At 40.9% G+C, this 23,377-nt stretch overlaps 1 protein-coding gene across 4 annotated transcripts in view; it reads right to left on the bottom strand.

Annotated features, from left to right (window-relative positions):
- Window positions 1–17,538, bottom strand: part of zeb2a (zinc finger E-box binding homeobox 2a) — a 47,879-nt gene extending 30,341 nt beyond the window's left edge. The window contains exons 1-2 of one of the 4 annotated variants that reach the window (XM_084422290.1): window positions 17,356–17,538; window positions 15,892–16,022 (exon numbers count right to left, since the gene is read on the bottom strand). In XM_084422290.1, the coding sequence (XP_084278416.1) occupies window positions 15,892–16,015 (124 nt within the window). In that variant the 5' untranslated portion in view covers window positions 16,016–16,022; window positions 17,356–17,538. Of the gene's footprint in view, window positions 1–15,891; window positions 16,276–17,355 lie in introns of those variants that run through there. The other 3 variants (XM_084422291.1, XM_084422293.1, XM_084422292.1) reach the window with 3 other exon arrangements.
- Window positions 17,539–23,377: the final 5,839 nt, after the last annotated feature.

The following is a 23,377-nucleotide window of genomic DNA, read 5'->3' on the forward strand; positions in this document are numbered from 1 at the left end:
TACCCATAGATGGCGGTTCCCTGCTGTAGGAGAGGCCTGTAGGGCTGTAATCCCAGCAGACCCTCAAATGCCCTGAAAATTAGGCCAGAACTTTAGTCTAGACTCATGAACCCTGGTGGTGTCAGGTTGCCAGGCCACCTGAGTTAGCATGTGGCCCTTTATCTCCACACCAGCATGTAATGTGTGCACCTCTGCGGGGAGGTAGTAGAGGAAGGGGTCTCCGGCAAGCGTGCTCAGGTGTTTTAACAGCTGCCGACCCCCTTTAAGCTGTGAGGGTGGTTAAAAGCACTAGGAAGTGACCGCTTGATCAACTCCAGATGTCGAATAATAAGGAGTGGGGGGACGACACCTACAGAAGGTAGGACTAAAAATGTCAACCCGCCACGTCTCATTCCTGAGTCATGCTGGCATCTTACTGCCTTTAGCCTGGCAGATCACTCCCAGAGATACTTATTACTGAGGGAGTGTCGCAGTACAGAGTAAATCAGGAAATAGGGGGTGGAGCTTGAAGATCGAAGTGCACTTCCAAATAAATCCTTCCATTACCGTCAGATTATGCCTCACGTCTCCCCCCACAGACACCTTTAAGTCATGTAGCTTACCGGCTGCCTTACCGGTGAAGTCGGCAGCGGGATAAACATTTTGAAAATGGAAACCCGAGCGCAACTATCCAAAGCCACAGACTGGGACCTGCGCCACCATCTCTCTGCTCTTTAAATCCCAAAGCATTGAGACACTAGCATACCCACTCAAGGTGCACTCTAAAGCAAGTGCGTGGAGGACCCTTCTCTCTTTCTTTCTCTCCTCCTGTCTTTCTTCCCCAATCAGTCCTAGGTCAAATTGACTATAGGCTCCAATTAGCAATTGCCTGGTTCTATTGTGGGAAAACAATTTGCCACTTAAAATGGGACTTCTCAAAATGCTCAAGCTGTTTTGCTTAGAATAGTTTTAAGAGCACTAGTCGTTTTTAAGAGTCTTGATAGTGCAGCAGAAATAGAGATCGGTGTGAGGACATTATCGTATCTTAAATAGAAGTGTCGCTGAAAAGCAGAATGAGTTACAGCTATTATCTTAAAAAGCTCTCTGTACTTCACACACCCATCCTCACGCATACACACACGCTCGCTCTCTGTGTATTTCCACATTTTACTCCCCCTAAACACTGGTCTTGTTTTTCTTCAGCCACAATCCTACATGAAGTCTGTTAAACACTCAGCACATGTACAGTATGTAGGAAGTACTCGCACACCACTTCTTCACACTGTAAGTTCAGTTGTATCGGTTCAGTAGCGTCACTTTTCAAAATAGCCTTCACTGTCAGCTTCTGTGGTATAGGTGTGGAACAGTCATGCCCTCAAAGATCCGAACCATGTAATAGGTTAATTTAAACAGCTTCAAAAATGACAGTAATACACGCTTACATGTGCAGTTATAATCGAGCTACAGCAGATTTTTGCACAGTCGGTCTACAGTCGTCATCTGTCTGTTAACCCTCTGAATGAAATAGAAAATTTGATATCTCCACCTCGCTTGTGTTGCATTTGACTTTTGAGTTAAATGCATGCTGTGTGTCACCTCTGTCTTCCTTCAGGGGATGTGCATAACACCAAGGACAATTGTAGTCTGATTAAGGTGTATACATGCTGGACGGAGTCAAGCAACAATAGCATTATCTAGCTCTGTTAGTCTAACTTCAAAAATCAGACCATTACAACTGCAGACTTAAAAAAGACTAAGAAATTTAAGAAGATAATAAGAAATTATATTTAATAATAAATTCTTGTTGTTGTCTGCAGAGAACCTAAATATTGTGTAATAATATAATATAATATAATATAATATAATATAATATAATATAATATAATATAATATAATATAATATAATATTTAATAATAAATTGTTGTTGTCTGCAGAGAACCTAAATATTGTGTAATAATATAATATAATATAATATAATATAATATAATATAATATAATATAATATAATATAATATAACATTAATATAATATAATAAAAAAGTTTATCTTATTTGGTGATGTATTTTTCAAGCCTATTTTCTGTTATTGATTTAGCTGTGTCATTGGGCGAAATAAAATAAATTAATCATATAAAAATAAAAATAAATGATATTATGTTTTATATTATTATATTATATTATATTATATTATTTATATTACCCAAGGAAAGATTACATTTATATTGAAAAAGAGCTGGAAAAAAACACAAACAAATACTGCATTACTTAGTATTTGTTTTAATTGTTTTAATTATTTTTTATATAAGTAAGTTCTGGATTCTGGGTTATATTTTGCAAATCATTCCCAGTTTCCTCGGGGACACCTTTTCATTGGTTCCGAAGCTTTCTCCCATCTTGTTAAGCGAATGCATTTCTCAGCCAGGCAAAAAGGGAAAAAAAGAGAGAAGTATCCTAGAATTTTAGTGGGAAGAACATAGGCCCACCCACATGATGCAGGCAAGGCTGTGCTACACATTAAAGAACAGATTTTGCACAGTTGGAAAACGGGATTTATTCATTTCCCCAGGTGGAAAGAGATATTGTTGCCTCGCTTAAAGGGGCCCTGTGAAACCATGCAGCTTTTATTAGAACGGTTTAATATTAATCATTCTGTTAGCTGCTGTGAAAAGCAACTTTAGGTTTCACAGTGTCACGTCCCTTATATACAACAGGACAGATATTTCCACAGATCTCCTCAGACAAAGAGAAAAGCTGTTTTTCTACACTCGTAACCAAAAGCTAAAGGACTAAGACAAGAAATGCTCACAGTGTGTCTGGTAAACACTCAAAGTTTGTTTGTTTAGAGTGTTATTTATTTATATATGTTTGAGAAAGCTTCTATTGGACTCAAACCATGAGCAGTGATTAAAATTTATATTCGAATCAAGAAGCGAATGGTTTCCTGAAGTCCAGTTGTTGCTTTGCCAACCCAGAAGTATAGTAAACGTGTTGCTAGTTAAGATCTAATAATAACAACACAGCTCCACACAAGCACAGATAGTCATCACGTATGAACAGCTGGACATGCAATATATAAGCACAGTGAGGCTGCTTATCAGGAATGAGTCAAATACTTAGCAAACCATATTGCAATTGTGACTTTGTTACTGAGCAGCAGAGGAAGTTTAATAAAGAGGAAGTCTAAAGCTTTCTTCAGGGCGTCTTTAACCAGCAGACAACGCAGAACATCGTCTTTTAGCTTGTGTGAAATGTGTGTTTATATGAAGATGTTCTTACCTATGTTGATTAACAGATGCAGCACCGGGTGAGACAGAGAAGAGAAAGAGAGAATTAGTGCATACAATTAAAATAATGACCAAACACATAAAAGGAATTATTATGTGTTTATGCATATTCCCCATATATTATATTAATTATATTATATTTAAACTCTTATTTTTGCCATTATAAAATGCTTGATATTTTATTCTATGGGATAACCATATTCAAGGCTATGCAACATATCACTTCTTTTGATCTTAGGTTCACAGATATATTTTCTCCCTCTTTCACATGATGTGAAAACATTTCCTGACAGTTTTGGTTTTTGCTTTAGGGAGTGTTCGAAAAATAATTACTTTTCCTTCAATTGGTTTGAATAGTAACTGTAGACATAACCAGATCTTAATGAATGACCTTCTGGTCTAGTGAACGTATGCACATCTAACATGTTAATTACTGTCTGGTATTGCTTGAATCAATTTGCATTTAACCTAGATTTCCAGTTGACAGGGATTACCCCATGTGATTAGTGTGGTCAATATGAACTAATACAGACTACCTTTACAAACGCTACAGACTTCTGCCTTTAGCATATTCATTGGATTTATAGTTCCCTTATTTTGAGAAGTTTCCTGCATCTACTTTATAGAAAGAGAAAAAAAAATAGTGAAGAAAATACAAAAATTGTAACTTAATTGGTCAAGACTTCAAAGTCTAATGCTTTAACAGAGTAAAAAGATCAAAATGAAACTGGAAAATATTCTTTATTGATAACATCCATCATATGGAGTATATAATTACTAAACTGTTAATCCGTGGTTAATATGCCTTCCCTCAAGCTGTTCATAACAAACCAGGCATTACACACAACACTATGGTCTCACTAATTCCCATGTCTCAGACATGCAAACAAAAGACCCCCTTAGACAAGAGGTATGACCCCCACCCTGGCCTAGTGGGTCACCTATTTGTGCCTCCCCGTCTTCTTTCCCACGCCAACCTCATACTCATTAGGGCCCTGCATAAGGAAGAGTGTCTGCTGGGGCATTAGTTTCAGGTGAACTGGTTGACATGGTGCCCCAGAAGGATTCCCACTCCTTCCACCCTTCCCGTCCTGTCTCCTGTCTCCTGTCTCACCCCACTTTGTTTATTTGTTTGTTTGCTTCTCCCTGCGTACTTGGTTGCCAGACAGAGATAACTGGTCCCCTCCATTTCAGCAGCGACTGCCATAAACAAACGACTCATCATGTATAGTAACATACACACACACACACACACACACACATACACTTAATGACAACCTTAGCAGAAAATATGCCTACTTTTACGTGGTCTTAGGAAGCCAAGCAAATGTAAAGTGTGTCATCTTAAAGGCCACTGATATCACATCCAGTTCACTTCAGTTAATTTCAGATGAGCCCTGGTTCAAATCAATGCAGCAGGAAGTTCCCCACGCACTGTAACGGCTCATGTCAGAGTGCCTAATTTAGGACACGGTTGAATCTCCACCCTTGCTAAAGTGTTTTGGAGAAGACGTCAGTAGACCTTCTCATTCTTCACAGAGAGGTGCAGTTATCACATAACCTGTGGAAAAGGGTGGGCGCCATCCCGGTTCTTTAATTAAAAGGGAGAGACTGTAAGCAAACTCATCCTTTTAAATGTTTACAGATGGCCATGTGTCAACAGCTCGCTGCTGATTGCCGTCAGTAGAGTAGCAACAGACAGCTGGAGCATACTGCTTCTCTCAAACATTCGAGCATAGTTATCTCATGTGGTATGACTGTTTTATGCCACTTCCTATGTTGAGAAACATTTTGAGTAACTATTTCAAACATAAAACTGCAACTTTTGACCAAACAAGCATCTTTCCAGCAAATATTTGTAAACGAGCAGCTACAAAAACATATGCTTCAATCTCACCTTATACTATTATATGTTAGTCAACTCAGAATCACAATAAGAAAGCCAGTTAAAAGACATTCACCCTGCAGTCATGGGAAATAAGTGTAGGACTGGCCTGGGAACTGTTTATTTGACGCAAGCGCACTGTTGACAGTATGCTTAGCTGAAAGAAAAGAAAACTAAGGTAAAAAGCAACAACAAGTGAACAAGGGTAAATAGCTTGTGCAGACAAATTTATAGATAACATTCACGGTCAGTTGGGAGGTTCCTAGAACGTTTTCGGCCAATGGTTTTTGTTGGCACTACTAATGTAAACTACTCTTCCTTGATTCAGATGAAATGGGGAATTATTGGCTGGTCCCAAAGACATCAGCTACCCTTACATGACATGGGATTGAAACTCAAAAATCCATCCAACAGAACTCGGTTCACAGCACCCACCGCAAAAATGCAGGGATGTACTGTGGTGTATTTTTAGGGAGAACATGGAAAATGAAAATGGTAGTGCTCTCTGTGGCTTCTCAGAGCTCTTTGCCTCCAGGGACAGTAACCACCCATTCTAAGGAAAACAACATGTACAAGTACAATGTCTGAAGCAGTGACTCGTCCAACCTAAAATGAGTTGGCTTTTCAATAACAAATATCTCAGCAATAAGCAATTCAGTTCCACCTATTTCCTTTCTATTCTAATGTGCCGTTCTGTCAAGTGAATCATTTTTGAGATTGTGATAAATTGTCTCTCAATGTACTGTTTTAGTCATCTCTCTCATTAGACTGTGATGGGTATATGCCAATGGCCACATACCAATGCAAAGAGAGAAGCCTCACATGGAAAAAATACATTTATACCCCCCTCCTCACATCACTTGTATCATTACACTGGCCCTTGACCCTATTGCATCTGCTCTCTCTAGGGGAGACATACACAAACAGCAAAGGCTGTTTGTCAGAACTAACGCCATAAGTTTCTGTTTGACTGTATCATGTCTGATGAAATAAAATGAACAAATCTCACATTGAGCTCCTGTGTGGTTATTTCAACAGCTCTCTTGGCAAATGAGTCAATCACCGGTCTGAGTAATCTTGTTACCTGTGAAATGCATGCATGCCACTTCTATTGGCATAGAACTACTGAAAAGGAGGCTTAGCTCAGGCAAAACAAACTAGGCGTTCAAAAGAGCCATAACTGTCTTGCTGGCTATGATTTTGTTTTGAAGGACCTTAAAGGACCTCACGGTCTGAGGAACCTTTCACATTACAGATACAAGGATGACTAAGCGTCACAGAATGTCTTTTGGTTCTGACTCTGCAGAAAGCACTCTGCAATATGCTAGGTGCTGTTGGGAATTAAAGAGCACCTTCTTTTTATCACCCTGATGCTTTACACCACATTTGTGGGGAACCATCCGTCTCACGGGAGCTCACAACATTCTGAAGCACCTTGTCAGATGCCGCCTGACCTAGTCGCTCCACACAGCACCCCAGGGGAGAGAAATAAAAAAGAACGAAACAATGACTGAGGGGTTGTGTGCAGCCAAGAGGAGAAATGAGGGGAGGAGGGGAGGTGACAGCGACAGGGAAAGAGAATGGGAACGCTCCGATGCTAAGCCCACCGCTCTACCATTTCCTCCCCCTCTGCATACACACACACACAGCCAGGCCATTGTACACCCAGGGGGCTTTGCAGATAAATGGCCGCATGTTAACCACATTTGACGTGCTGCACAAAAGGGGACACCGCGGGTCCCATGACGCAACCTGCAACAACTGAAACCCACCGCCCCCCTGCTTCCTCACCTCACCTCCTCCTCCTGCTTTGCCCATCCTAACGGAGAGAAAAAAAGACATGAGGTGCAGCGATTGGGTGAGGCTGGGACGTCAAGTGCAGAGAGAGGCAAGACAATTTGTCGCTAGGCTGTAAAGACTCCTCAGCATTATGCCTGACTGGGCTTTTTGACCCAATGCCATGTCAGAGCAGTGACAGGCCCAAAAACTGAAAAAAGAAGACTTGAAAGTTTGAAAGACTTTCCTTTCTGTAAATTTCCAAAGAAAAACATAAATGTAATGGTTGGAAATTTAAAATAATAATTATAAATAATAATGTTAATTTGTTTTGTTAACCTAAAGCTGGTGAAATATAATGTAGCTTAACATGATCACTCGACTTTGGTTAATTAAACACTCCATAGGTATGATGAATTTACTGTCATCTAAAAGATTGATGGGACTTTCAGGACCCCTAAGTATCCGATTGAATCGCATTTGTGATGACAGGCCTGCAAACAGGCCGTTACGGAGCGGAAAACTTTACTTTGAGCATTTGCCATGGACCTCTCTTCCTTTGGAGTCCATTCAGGTACAAAAATTGACCTCTGAACACCAGAGCATGGGAGCCAGCCTTCACTTTCACTCCTGCACCCACTCTCACAAGTACAGAGCCAAAAAAAGTATGTTTGGGGGGAGGGGGGAGTGCTCGCTTTGCAGCGCCAGCACTAACCTTTTCAGCCTCGTCACGTCTTTGATGCCTGACGGACTACACAAAAGCACCTGCTCCATCCCCGGAGAGCTTCTTTGGTTCCCCCCGCACCAACCCCTGCTGACCTCACCGGCATTCCATGCCTTTGGGGGGCCCTTCCCATGGCTACCTCTTCCTCAGCTGCCCCCAGACCCTCCCGCAGCCGCCCCCTTCACCCCCCTAATCCCACAGTAAACACGGCAGGGCCGGCCTGTTTGGAGGATGCACGGGACTTCTCACAGAGCTCCAAGGAAAGGTGCACCATGGATAGGGCCTCGTTGCGTGGGAATATGGGAGGAGAGGGTACAGCACCTCATTGAGATGCAAAGGGGTCACTGGCAAAGTGAAAACCTCATAAAGTGACAAAGGCCTCTCCAGGTTGATGTGGAGATGGGTAAACTCTTTTTAGTTAATGCAAATGTAGGATTCAATGTGGTGCGATAAAATAATTTAAATCAATGCTGAAGTCTTGGCTGCCATAACAAATGGTGTAGTTTATAACTGGAAAGTTCACAGGTAAAAGTTTGATTGGTCGAATAAGCAATTATTCAGTGTTTCCTCCCACTTTTGTCTTCAGTTTAACAAAACAACATTGTCATGGCTATCCGTGTCCATCTGTGTCAATGTGTGAGATATTAGAGAAAGAAAGAAGGAAGAAGAGAAAGAAACATCTAAACATTGTATGTGTGTGTGTGTGTGTGTGTGTGTGTGTGTGTGTGTATGAGTGTGTGTGTGTGTGTGTGTGTGTGTGTGTGTGTCTGTGTGTGTGTGAGAGAGAGAGAGAGAGAGAGAGAGAGAGAGAGAGAGAGAGAGAGAGAGAGAGAGAGAGAGATCAACTAGTGAATTGACAGCTGTGAGGTTTTTTTTTAGCTGTGTCCTGTTTTTTAATACAACGTGGGAAAGGAATTTCCAATACTAAATACATCGTATACAAGTGGAGGACATTGTAAAATGGAGAAAATAAGCTCTGCACTATCAATAAGTAGTCCTCACACATAACATGTAATAACTCTCTGTCTCACGCCTCAAACCTCAACACAAGTATCACTATCCTTGCCTCCCTGCATGTTTGCACAAAAGCTGGAGTGTGAAGTGAATCAGCAGGCGGTGCCACCCTCGCATTACAAATGGCTTGATTGGTCCTTCCCTTTTTCCATTTCCTGTGTACCTTCCCAAAGCATCATGTGACCTCTACAACATCTCTAACACTCCCCTCCCCTCTCCTCCAATCGCTACCCGCCATACCCAGCCAGCGCTGCTAGACAGCGCACTAATTGCAGACATGCCAGGCTACCACCATAATAAAGCTGGGAGTTGCTTTGAGGGGGGGGGGGGGGGTGCCATGGCTTGCTCATTTGCGAGGATGGCTGAGGAAGGTGCCACACATGAATATTTCATTAGCTTTAATTGCTGAGGAACACTTTCTTTATGGCAGTCTCGCCAAAGAGGCCGCCGCTGGTAATAACGAGGCCTGGCCCATTGTAAAACTTGAAAAGATGATGGCATTAAGACCAGTGATTTTGCCAGCCTGAAAAGGTGGGTTCAGTTGTACCATCTGGATCTGTGGCACACATGGCAATTCAATCCTGCTACTGCCTAGCAATTGGAACACAATTAATGCCTGACATCATTCAGTTACAGTAGACCCTCAGGGCACCTTGTACATCAATATAAGGAAGTCTAGCATCATTCAGTCTAGCAATTGAACTTTAGCACTTCACAACCAAGGTTAAGTAGAAACAGACCAAACCCTGCTTGTTTTTTTAATTATGAAGAAGAAAAAAAATTCCCACACGCACTATTAAATAAACTTTACTTTAAACACCTTTGAGCTGCTCGGGTTCCCTATTGTGAATAAATGCACCAGTTGAAGAGAGTGAAAGAGCTAGTCCATGCAAGAGTCTCATTTGTAGTAACCAGAGGCTGCTTTGACGGGGCCATCAGATCCAATCCTCCTGAGTGCTAGCGCTTACACTAAGGAAGAGGATCATTTAGCCCAGGAATGTAAAGCACAGGACATCCTCCCTGATAAGGAGCAGGCATGCCTTGCCCGAGGTTGTGGGCCAGGAGTTATCGACTTGAAAGGCAGCAAGTCAGCACTACACTCCTTGGCTTCTGTGAGCGGAGAGTCTCCTCATTACTTTAATTGCTAGACCTGCAAACCTCAAAAAAAGTTATGCCCTGTAATCTCAGATGAGAGCCCTGCTGGTGGACAGTAGGAAAAGCAGTAAAATGGAAAAGGCAGAGCTCGGTGACTGCTTTCAAACCTCACCTCAGATAATGATAAGACACAGCAGATTTGAGGAGTGACGGGGAGTGAGGTGCTACAAACGCAGTCTGTCTGTCAAAGCGGAGGCATAGAAGGAATGCTGTCAGGAGTAATTCCTCAGTAGTGTTCATTTCCTGAGGTAGCAGGTTGACATTTGCTTATGACAGTGCCCACAGCCCCTCTGTCCCAGGCAAGTGCTGGGAATAGCACCACACTTTCACACTGTAGAATCCACATCTGTGTCATAGGAAGATGTCAGAGCTCATTGCCAGTCCTTTTACTTTCACTTTTATGTTGCAAATTGATGACTGAATAAGTATGAGTTTAGATAACAAGGCTGATGTAATTACAGCTATTGGCCCTTCTAACGTAGACGTGCATGTTTAGTCTGATCTCAGAGCAGTGCCTGTGACTGTGGGTCAGAATGAAAGAGGCCATTACACTCAAGCTAATCTCTGAGAGCAATCTATTCCAATTACTTAACCACTGTATCACAGGCCAACATCTCCACCCTCATCACAGCAAAGGGAAGATACGCGCTGATAGACGCAGACTGTGTTTTCCTAGCAGCTCAGTGAGGGGAACCTTCAAACGCAGATTACTGGCAACAAGGCCGCAGCCCATGGACACGGACTCTTTCGGCCTGTAATATAGATCTGGCATTAGGGCGGGAGCATTGTCAACAGAGTGGGCTTTAAGAGGCATTCACCCATACATGGGAGGTCTGGGCCCACAGATGTCATGACACCTTAATCCACCGATCCGTTATTGATTGTTCCATGTGTCTGTGACCTTGCCGGAGGTGTTCCACTAATCAAACGGGACATGTCCATGTGAGTGTGTACGGTGTATGTGTGGGGTTTGTGAGAGAACATCCATATGTGTAGGCAAACATAAGTCGGACTTGAGGGAACAATTAACAGTGATTCCAAACTGTCGAGAAATAGTGAAAAATAGAGGGGTTAAATGCAAGAAAAACAACTTTTATCAAAAGCTTATCAATTTTGTATGCACGTTATAATCACAACAACACAAACACACAGACATCCCAGTCACGCTCAACCTTAGTTCCATTCATTATCACCGGGACTGTTGTTTCTGCTGCCTGCAGTGACATACCTCATTATTGACCTTGGTAAATCCTCGCTGTTTAGGCTAACGGCAATTCGGCGCCACAAAATGTCACAGCGCTACTCTGCGCTCACTCATGAAGAAAATGTGCACATGGTTAGTTAGGGGGAAGACGCACAATAAACTCTGTCAGTCACCTTGAACGACAAACATACACGTCCACAGCCGAGCACCTTGAACAACAACAGATAACTTGTAAAGTACAGCCTCTGACTATGGAAACATCACACGCTATCTTAATCACCATGGCCGACGTGGGTGTTTTTGGCATTCTTAGGCCAACTACCCACACCCAACGTAGCGATGGACTGCATAAAACACGAGCTGTGGTATTTGAAGCTGTATCATCTAGTAGAGAGTGGGAGAGCAAGAGAAAAGAGGAGGGAACAGACTCACTAGGCTACTGTGAATTGCCCATTCCGGTTAGTCACAAGTGACACAGGACTAACGAAGCCTCCGGTGGTGTTCTCCTGTCCCTCTTAGCGGTGACAGATGTTAGGAGAACAGAGTCAGATAAAGCTCTCTGCACTAGCTTGGAGAAAGAAAAAAACTGGGGGATGGGTTTAATGTAGCTTAACTTGGAATAAAAACACCATAGTTATGCCACGGTTAGACAGTTTCCTGCCACAAAGTATATAGGAATCTAAGCATCTCCTAGCAAATATTCCAAAATATCACAAGCTTCAGCGGATTCTTTGAATCGGCATGTACTCAGACCACAATGCACTTTGTGCAGATGCTCCCGAGACAACTCCTCTACCTAGACCCTTCTAATCTCTCCCGTCCAGAGAAGAAGTTTGAGGCACACAATGGGGGCACGTCTCTACACTAATGTATGTTCCCTTGTCTTTGGCAGATAGCAGACTGCTTTAGCTTTAACCAGCCTCCCTGGGCCACCAGCATACAGCTTAATGCGATAATACGGCCGCCCGGTGAAGCATTAGGCCTTCTGCACCCCAGCAAACAAAGGACCCCCTCTTTCCAAGCAGGGTCCGTCCCCTCCCCAGTGTCCATAGGTGTTTGCTGAAGTAAATCGGCCTAAATCCTGCACAGCTTGGCCCAGCTGAAAGGGGAGGGGACTTGAATGAAGGTGTACAGATAATCTCCTTTTCTTACAAACAAAAAAAAAGTCGAGGGGGGAGGGAGCGAAACAGATAAAATTAAGAATTCATATCACATGGTGCATTTGAGTATTCTTACGTTCCCTCTCTCTCTCGGTATGCCTGTGGATTTGCATTTGTGATCCCTGACCTATTGAGGTACAGGGGGAAAAGCGAATGAAAGGCTAACACAATAATGGATGTCTTGTCTGTCAGTGAAAAGGCACAGGCGTTTGGCCCCTGACTGGATGTTTTGTCTCACTTCGTGCAAGCGATGGACTGCTAGAAAGTGTCGGTCCTGAGAGTGGCATCTGTCCCGCCACCCATACAAATCCATGAATCTCTATAACCAACGTCTTGTTTCTCTTATCTCTATATCTGGGTCGTTGGCTTATCTTGAATATGGCAGATGTATGGCAACTTTATGGGGGGTATTTTCAAAAGAAACTAGTCAAATAAGTCAGCTAAAACTGAGTGTGTGATTTTGCTACAAAGTGACAACATAAACAACTAACACCTAACGTCTGTAGCAGCACTTTAAAAATGAATTCCACTTAGTCTCAAGCACTTGTGATATTTCTTTTGGGTCCATAAAACAATCTGTTGCTTGCCCCTCCATTCCCCCTCAGCTCCCCTCCCGTATACACACGCTAACTTGTTTTCTCTCACTCAATTCTTTCTAACCTTATCAGTGTCTTTTTTTTTTTTTTTTTTTTTCTCTAAGTCCCTCCCTATTCTCGCTCTCTTTCGTCTGCTATTCGGCCGTTAATAGTTCCAGACTGGCATCCAGTAACATTATCTAGCCATTAGTAAGGACCCCGTCCCTCGCTGGGGCAGTTGACTGGCGTGGGCAGCGTAACCAAGGGAGTTTAACAATCGCAAAGAGGCACCAAAGTTATGTCACTCTACCTCTATACCTCTAGCTCGAGATCATAGTTTCCACCTTTTCTCTCCTTACTCGCTCTCACTCTCCCTTTCTCCTTTCTCTCTTGCGCTCTTTTCATCTCTGGCTTTGGGATGCTGAAAGCGAGAGAGTGGCCTGGCGGCAGTGAAAGGGCTGAATTGTGATTAAGAAGGAGGAGAGGAGCTCCTTTTCTTTGTTCTGCCCTCGGGGGTGTTTACTGAGGGGGTGTGTGGTGGAGGAGGGAGTGAGGGAGGGAAAAAATAGAGAGAGAGAAGGAGAGAAAGAGAGAAAGAAGGAAAGGGGGTGGCTGAAACATGGCATAGCAGATATGAAAGGCATTCAGGTCAGCACAGATGATGGTACTACTGGAGAGCTACTTGAGATTGGTGTGTGCATGTGTTTTAGAGAGTGAGACTACTATTTGTATATTTGCAAATAAATAACTGCAATATTTTTTTTTTTAAAGCTGTATTTAGTAGGAAGTGGTTAAAGGAGGGTGAAAGGTATCTGCTGCAGCTGCATTCACAATGGCCCGGTTGTGAGCAATACGTGCCAAAGACAGTACACTAGACACCCTGGTACTGCCGATTATAAGAGCATGCCAATGAGATGCCCCAATGACAAGCCATTGTCTTAGCGCTTTGTCTCTGTGAACCTGCTAGCCTCTTTATGCCACCCGAACAAATATCACACAATGTTCCCTTCATAGAAACAAGTGATTTAATCTGTTAGCTGCAGTGACTCAATACAGTGACTTCTCACAAAGGCTTCTGATCATCTGTATTAGTAGCTCTAGCATCGGTTTCTAAACGGGCCAAAAAACGAGAATGAATCACAAATAAATTTGTCTGTGACAGCTGTAGTACACATCATAGACAAATTATGCCTAATAAGAGAAAAAAAAAACATGAGAGAAATGAAAAACCGACGCAGCTGAGCATCACATCAAACTTACAATGATGTGTCATTAAAGAGAAAGCAACACACAACAACAGAACCATGACAATCTATAGAAAGCTGCAACTTTATAGTCTTGCGCCTCTGACAGTTTTGTCAAGCTGGCCCTCACAGCTGGATGTGACGTGCTGTGAAAAAAAGGGGGAGGTTGGGGGTGTGGGAGGGTAAATGACAACCACAACACAACTGCAGCCAGAGAGCGGATCGAGTTTCACATAGGGCCTAATGTGACCTCCCATTGGGCCCTCAAAACAGTGGGGTGGGGCCGCACTGCAAAGAGAAGAAGACCTGAACTACAAACTATAAAAATAAATTTGGATTCATTTTTTAACAAATCTGTCATTTTAATATTCAGTTTCATATTTAAATGGGATAAAATGTGTCTTTGAGTTAATGAGGCGATAAAGTAAACAATTGAATTTTTACATTCAATAATACATTTTTAACTGATCATTTAAAATAATAATATAATTGTATGTAATTATATGTAGGCTTAAGTATGTAGCTGTTCAACAGAAAAGTATCCAACTAGTCAATATTATTAATGAGTGTGTATTCTTTCTATTATTTACATATATAATAACGGCAAGTGAAGACAATTCAAAACATTTTATTCAACTCACGTCTCATACAAGACCCGTTTTATAGTCATCGCCGGATATGCATTATTTATCTACTCCTCTACTTATTTTCCTCAAATACATTTTCTGTCAGTAAAAAGTTAAATAAATGAGTAACTAATGTTTTCCCTGGTAAATGTTTTCAAATAGCTGAAAATAATTATAATAATTTCAATCCGAATCACGAGAACTTCAGTCATTTTTGCCCCCATTTGAAAATACTTTCAACCCCTCGACTTTATTCAGTGTCATACACTCCGCGACAGGCTACATTGATTTTAATAAAATCAATAGATCGCATTTAATAAAGTATCGAGGTCAAACAAAGCTAACAGGGTCCGACAATGTGTATAAATTCTACTCCCAAAATAACTAAAGCAATATTTACATTTATTTACATAAAATACAGCTTGATCAGCATAATAAGAAGTGTTTTAAAAATATTACACTCTGATTCAATTAAATTCAATCTTTTCTTTTTACAAAAAAAATATATGTATCTATAAAAGAAGGACGGAACAGCGTGGGTAATAGTCTGAAGGTGTTTGTAGATGTGTTTGTTTTTCTTTGTGTCTAAAATTCTCCTCAGGCCAATAGCCTACACCAGGACTTTTCTTTTTGTTTCATTTCCTTAGGATCCCAACAAAAACAATCGTTACTTCAATTCACGTCAATGACCCCTTCAACACAAATCCAAAATCATGTGTTTAATAAGTCATAACGGTTGTGACTATTTATAAGTTAAGAAAGTGGCGAAAAGTGTCCCAACACATAACCTGTAACCGTACAGCACTACTTTACTCCTTTACAACTCCACAGAAGACAGAAGTCCGTAACAAGTACAAGTGTAAAAGTCTGACAAAACAAATACAACACCCAAAACAACTTTCATACGTATTTTAAAGTATTTTAGAGCCGTATTGTGTCCAGCAGAAGACACGCGCGCGCGCACGCACGCACACACACATAACGGTTTTGTGCTGTGAGATAATAGACGCTCACATCTGAACTCTCCCTCTAACTCCTACTCTATTACAACTTAAACATTTCCACGGCAAGGAAAACAACTTAAATCAGTAGGCTTATAGCTACCTTAAGCACACTTCAAAATAGTTTACACTGTTGTTGAGTTTTCCGCACTCTTCTGTACAGCGCTTCAGTTGACAACGCACAATTTCACCCAAATCCAACTGTGTTTTAAAGACGCGAGAACAAGCCCGAGACACGTTTTTCGACATAAGATACTTTCTTACCGTTCTTTCTCCTCGGGTTGGCCTGTTTTCTCCTCTTACACCGGGGACCCTCCGCCATGATCTCCTGCTTCATTGATAAGAGTGGGTCAGATGGCAGCAGTCCGCATGGGCTCCGCTCCTTCATCCAAGATCTAGCAACCAACACACACACGGCAACAATTGGACTCTCAGGGCAGGAAGGAGGATGTGTGTCGCTCACAGGAGAGCAAATGATATTTTGGGGGTAGAGTGACTGAGATGTCCGAATGAAGTTATCCAGGAGGGTTTGTTTAGAGGGACCGTGAGCGTCCTGCGCGTCGTCTGATCTTTTGAAGTGTGTGTGTGTGTGTGATCGGACAGCAGCGCGTGAGTGCGCGAATGAAGGGGGACGGACACACCGACACCTTCAAGTCACCATAAAGCATGTGCTGTGCGTATAGAGCATATCATAGAATGAAAAGCGATTAAAGTTTCCGGCAACTTGTGTTTAGCGGACATGGCTTTATGTAGGTTTTTTTTTTTTTTTTCACTTTTCACTCTTTTTGCTTTAAGTTGTTATAAGCATCGGTTCTGGTGGGCTACTTTCTTTGTGAGTCTGATGGATGTAAATATTGGCTTCATAATTTCTCCACTGCCTGACTTATACTGATTGACCGAATTTAATTAAGCATAATTACTTTTCCTCGGAAATGACAGGATATTCCCGTTATGTTATAAAGTAGCATACCGTGCTGATTAAAAAGGTTTGCATATAGTTCCCTTTCTTTCTCTCTCTCTCTCTCTCTCTCTCTTTTTTTTTTTTAAAATATGGAAAGGGTCAAAAACATTACGTGTTGCATTTGAGTAAACTCTTCTAATTATTGCTTAGAATAAATCTTACATTACATGTCAGTTTATCTCAATGTAAAATGTAAAATAAAATGTGCAGTATTGTGATGGCGAATGCTTAAAATAACACACGGAATCAAAGCTTGATAAACAAACAAATAAACACGGCACATTACCCTCTCATCACAGATTATCTCATTCTCATCACAGTCGTCTTGGACAATTCGTGGATACATATGACAAAATTTATTTTTTTATTTTTTTTTATTTTAGCTTATTTATGGAATTTAATGTTTAAGTATTTAAACTAAAACTATAAGTCATGTGCCTAAAATCTAAAATAAGATTAAAATGAGATGCGGATGAAAAAAAAAAAAAGTGTTGTGTTGTTTTCTAAAGGGAAAGCATCCGTTTATGAGAGCCGCGTAAACATGCACTGATAAATTTAACGAGCGACATCATCACCATCATCCCTGCGTGAAGCTGCCGGTGTGTCAGCATCCGTGAGGCGCGCGCACCTTTCTCACCTTCTCACCTGAGCCGACTGAAGCCAAGTTGATTGAAATCTCATATTCGGGAGGGGGTTAAAAAAAGTAAAACAGGCTGTATAAAAAGCATCCACAAGGACTCAAGTACACACGAAACAGGCTCACCTACCCGATTCTATATGAAAAATCCCCCAAAGAGCCGGTTAGAGGGGAGGAAAACGCCACAGAGATGTTTGGAGCGCTGAGGAGGACTATAATGAGGGACCGTTATTCCTGATGGACAGGTTTGGACTGATCTCTGTGAGCCACAACACGGAACAAACCTGAGGACGCACTGACGTGTTCCGCCTCTTCAGATGACATTTCTGCGCTCTCTCTTTTACTTTTGCGCTCCGAGACTCTGACACACACGCCACCTATCTTTACAGGGCGGGATAGATGGAGAAACACTGAAGTCGTCTGATGAATCAGATCAGGTGCTCGCGTCTATCGCTCTGCAACACACAGGTGTGACTTTGGAAAGGTGAGGCTGTGGACATTATATCCTGTAAGCGGAACAGAGCAAGAATGGTTAGAACTCGAGCATCGACCGAATGATCTTAAGGAAGAGGAGCTGAAAAGATGCACGAGAGGCTGCCGGTGCTGCACTGATCTGACAGGTAGCTCACCTGTGTGTGGTTGTGTGTGCGCGCGCGCTCTCTCTTTCAGGCATTTCATTGTTAGGCTACTTCTTGTCTTGCGCAGTGATGAATGTTGCATTTGCAATTTTCACGCGTATGTTTTATATGTGATTCACTGTGTAATTTACGGGCTGCTTATGGGCTCCAGGGTGAACAATACAATTAAAAGTGATAGTTTAGTGACTCTGTTGCATATTTCAAGCCAGACCTGATGAATTCGTTGCAGCAGGCGATCAAGAATAATTTATTTCCACCAAAATCTAAGCTATCATAACAAATCTCACTATATATTTTTTCAAACGGTTTTCCTCCTTTCCTCAGCCTTTTTTTTTACCCCTCAATCTTTCATTTTAATACAGCACTCCGTGATATATTAAAGGCACTGTGATTGGTACAGTGTGAAGAAATTTACCCTCCCTAAATTCATGCATTTTTTTTTTTTTTGGTAGGGATTATTAATTGACCAATAAAATGCCAGTGCTGTTTGATGTACTCATTAAAGACCAATTGGATTTCACTGGAGGCGTTTATATTAATCGATGCATTTTATTTAGACATTGCTTGAGCATTGAGTTCTTACACGGAAATCCCTCGTTGCGCATGATGCATATAATAATAATAATACATGTATATTAATAGTATTACTATATAATTATTAATTATTGTAATTGCTGTTATTGTAATGTGAAATACTACTTTTTTCATAAAACATGGGAACGCTAGACGCTGCTTTTACTCTTTTTCCCTCTTCATCCATTATTTTTATGAATGTGTGTTGGTGCCTCTGCGGAGTGTGGCGTGAAATTGGATCATAGTCGAGAGAATAAAACCCTAACCTAGAAATTTATTTGTGTCGATTATTTCTTTGTATTCTGAGACACTATGACCTATTTTCTGGAGAAGTAAACGAAAGAATCGAGTGCAACAAGGACGGTGCTCAGTTAACCGTTCTGTGTGTGCTGTTGTGTCAATTGGCAGTAGAAGTTCTGCTGTATTACTCATTCACTTTGACTAGAATCAGCTCCCCTCGCGAGATTTCTCACTAATACATTCCGAGGATAAAACGGCATATATTCAATTCCTGATTCTTCAACTGCCATTCGCAATGATAGAAACCAATGTGACCTCATATTCTTACGTTTCACCCACATACTTGTGTTCCCAAATGATCCCTTTGTCTCATTTATAGCAAGATTCCTCTGCTCTGGTTTGCCCTGAATTTAGTTTTGTTAAATTGTTAAGATTTAATTATTACTACTACTTACACATTTGTTTTGGAATCACTAAAAAAAGAAGGTAGTTAAAAATAAATTAATAATAAAACAAGAAAAATATCTGTCAACTATTGGTCAAGTGTGAAATGGTTGAAAACAGAAAAACATTAACCGTTGACAAACCAGCTGAGTGTTGAGAACAAATCAAACTATCAGAGCATTTACAGAGAGCAAAATTGTTCAACACTTCCTGTTGCATCATCAGTCTGTGGGAGTTTATTGCTTTCAAAAAACATGAGAGCAGAGAATAAAATCTAGTCTTCACTCAGAAGAGTTTGACAGGATATCAGATAGCACTAAGATTTATCTTTCAGTTTAAAAAAAAAAGAAAAAAAGAAATCAAGAAAACAACTGAACAGTTTTTTTTTTCTTCTGTCTTTTCTAGTACTGAAAAACTAGTTAGGCCTTATTATACCACAAAAACCCAGAACTAGATAGCTGATAAAACACCTGTGGGCGCAAGATGGAAAGAGGGAAGTTCTGCCACATCATCTACAGCACCATTATCCCCTCGTAGACGTGAGTGATAAAGTTTAGTCTAGGCATTGTGAGTTTAAAATCAGCAAATTCTTGGAAATATAAAAGAGAACTGAGAGAATGAGTCAACAAAAACCTGAGGAAAGGTTTACCATACTGTGACCATGTGAGCTCCTAGTCACCTCCCCATCAAACCAACACACACACACGCATACTGTTGCCTAAGTATCTTGCAACATTGCAAGAGACACAATCTCTGTATGAACTGCCCACCAGGGTGAGACACTGGAAAAACAACCTGTTTTTCCCCAAATGATGCATATTGTGGTCTTGTTTGTGTGTACAAACTAACACTACTTCCGTGACACCTATGATGCTGCTCTGTCCCATATTTTCATTGTCACCACTCTCGCTCCATCAAGTTGCACACGTTCCACCCCCCTCGATGTCTGGGCCGCTCTACGTCTCAGGACAATGGATGTCTGCGTGGGGCGAGGGTCTTGCCCAACCTATTGTCAGTTTAGCATGGCGAGGCTTTAGGTGCAGGTCAAACGAGACGGGGGCCATTGATGTGCACGCAGACGGACACAAACATCCCTCCCCTGCGTCCCACAAGCATGACCTAATCCAGCTACAACCTCTGTCAACATAAACACATGACTAATCTGAGTGCATCTATGGCAATAATACCGGTCTAAGTGGAAAAGAGAAGAGTGGGGGAGAGCTGAGGCCTAATCCTGAGGGGGGAAAAGTACAGATTAATAATAGACCTTGGAAATATAACACTATTTTAGGGAGGGGAGGTCAGGGCTTGGTTTCACCTAAAATTGAGTGAGTGATATGCAGGGGCATATGGTTGCTCTATCAGCTTACAAAATAAAGGAGGATTAGTGCTTTTGGACGAGGTTCTGTGACGTGATTACACTCGTATCTTGAAAAAGACTTTGTGTTAAGGGGCTATTAATTGTGTAACAATCTTCACTGTTTGTCAGATGCTAATAAAATATTCTAAAATCAAGTCTTGTGCTACACAACTTCAGTGCTGCATGTCCTTCTTTTCAAATGAAGAGGGAGTGCTTTAAGGTCTACATGGAATTTTGTATTCTGTGATTTGTCGACCTGAACATAACGAGTCATAACGACTCTTCATCCCGAATCTTACACTGTGTGCAGCATGACTGTGACCTCCTGACCCTTTCTGAAAGACATCAGGACAGCACAGATGGGAGGCACACCTTAGCCCCTGTATGATTCACTTTCGTTCTGATTACTGCTTTAATATGGTGTAACAGCTCTTTTCCTGCCCAGGTTCCTGTTTAGAGGCCTTCCTGTAAATGTCATGTGTTTCCATGAATAAATCAGACTTTATGACTACACAATTGTAGTATTTCTATATACTAGCACTTGAATTGTATACAATCAAAATGTTTGCTATATGTTTTAAAGTAACTAATAAAAAAAGGTAATTGTGAGATGGTTTAAAATAAGTAAAGTCACACTGTGAGAAATACAATCGCAATTACATACAGTAAATAAAGATGCAAACATATGAAGTCAAATTCCGACATACAAATTCAAAATGTACATTTAGAAAGCTAATTTAGAAAAACAAGGTCACAATTTTGAAATAAAAAGTCACAATGCAAGATATAAAATCAATATATAATTGGATCACAAAAAAAAGTCACAATTATGAGAATAATGTTGCAATTGTGAGAAATGGGCTTCCAATAGTGGCATCAGCTATTTAAGACATGATATTATAAACTTATATTCCCACAACAACCTTCATGTTTCATATGAGTAATACATAACTGATGTAATGTACAGCATCATCCAAATGGCATTATGTCTTTTAGTGCTTGTTATGTTTTTACCCATTGAGCCTGATATTTGGACCCCCCACAGCCAAACGGATTTAGACCCCCCAGCAGGCACAGGAGTATGATGTAGCAGGTTAAGCCAAATGATACATTTTACTCACGTATGCCCTACTACGATCGTTGTAATTCCACCCATCCCCAGCCATCCATCTATCCCATCATCCCTCCATCCTTTTCTCTCTGCCCCTCCTCCTCTAATGCATCTTCAGATTAAGGTAGACCAAATGTCACCACTGGAGATTACCGTACCTAGTAAGCTATTAACATTTATGGCCCATGGAGGGATTAGAATACCTAGCTGGTTATTAGAGCCAGAGGTCCGGCAAGCGAGTCGGTGACTAATGTGAGTGTCACAAGCAAATGCAGCGCAGTCTGGGCTGAAACCCAAACTTCAACACCTGTCAGGAGTCAAGGGTGTTTGCTGTGCCTCCACACACCTGTTGTGGGTCTATCAAATCATGGGGCCTGCGTGATTCGTGCCAGGTGGTGACATTCAGATGCACGTTTACTTGTATACACACACACACACGCACACTCACATGCACAATCATGAGCTCCCTGAAAGGATGCCTAACATAAGCTGTATCAGTAAATCCCTGCCACAACACACCTACGCTCAATTTTTCTTGGCAGATGATGTCAGTGGAACAAGAGAACACTTTTTTGAGAATGTAGAAATGATCTAATTAAACCAATTAAAAATTCTTAAAACAATGATTTCAGTCTGTAAAACAAATTGATGATCTTTTAAGTTCTAACAATAAGCAAATGTTCTCGATAAAAGACATTTAATAATAAATAAATGCGGTAACTAAAAAAACTAAATATTATTATGTGGGTAAATGCGTTGTTTCCTGTATTAAAATCAAATGCTGTCAACAATGGAAAATATGACACCTCAAATATGGATAACGCACAAGCTGCAAGTGACAACAACGAGTCAGATACTACAGACCACAAGTTGGGTGGTCTAGACACAAAATACCACAAAGTCTTCCGAGATGCATCAGTGCTGAAGTGTCATTCTTGAGGACTCAAAGGCTGACAATGCCGACATAAACCATGGCAGTAATTTAATCAATTTAACTATGAAGACAGAATTATATATATATATATATACTGTATATATGAAGACCTCTGATGCAAAAGCCTCTAAAAGCCACCTCAGTCAAAAATGAGATAATAATATTAAGTGAATGCTCTCCTTACATAATATACATTAATCAAATACTTTCACTTCAAACTCACTAATTTCCAGCCTCAGCCCATTCAGAAATGCCGGTACTTGGGTAGAAACCTATACATAGGAGCCTGATAAAAATGTTAATAATTAAACAAAAACTTTAGACGGACTTAGAGGCTTTATATATATATGTGTGTGTGTGTGTGTGTGTGTGTGTGCATAACAATTATGCAAGTTGATATTCTGATCAAATTTTTTTTCCAAGCACATTTTACCAATTCCAAACCACATAAATGTTAATAACTACTATTCATTTTGTATTTAATCATTTGTAAGTGATATATAATTGTTAGGGAAGGCTGTAAGTGAAAAACGCCTTATATTCTTACATTCTTTTACAGTTGAAATGGACCAAAAAAAGAGATTTAACTCACACAAAAAAAAAAAAAAAAAAGAGAAAATGCTCATGAGAAGCAAGCAATACTAATTCAGTACTAGAAATGGCTAAATTAAGGTGTGACCAATGGACAGCAAAACACTCTTTGGTTCAGCAGGTTCATACAAAAACAGGCCAAGAAGAAAGACACATGTTAAATAAAAAAATTAATAATAATAATAATAACAATAATAATAATTAAGGTGAAGAATTAGTTGTGAAAACATCAGTAACTCTATAGTCTCTCAAGTGCCACCA

This window comes from Rutilus rutilus (genome assembly GCF_951802725.1).
Source record: "Rutilus rutilus genome assembly, chromosome: 10".
Taxonomy (NCBI): Eukaryota; Metazoa; Chordata; class Actinopteri; order Cypriniformes; family Leuciscidae; genus Rutilus; species Rutilus rutilus.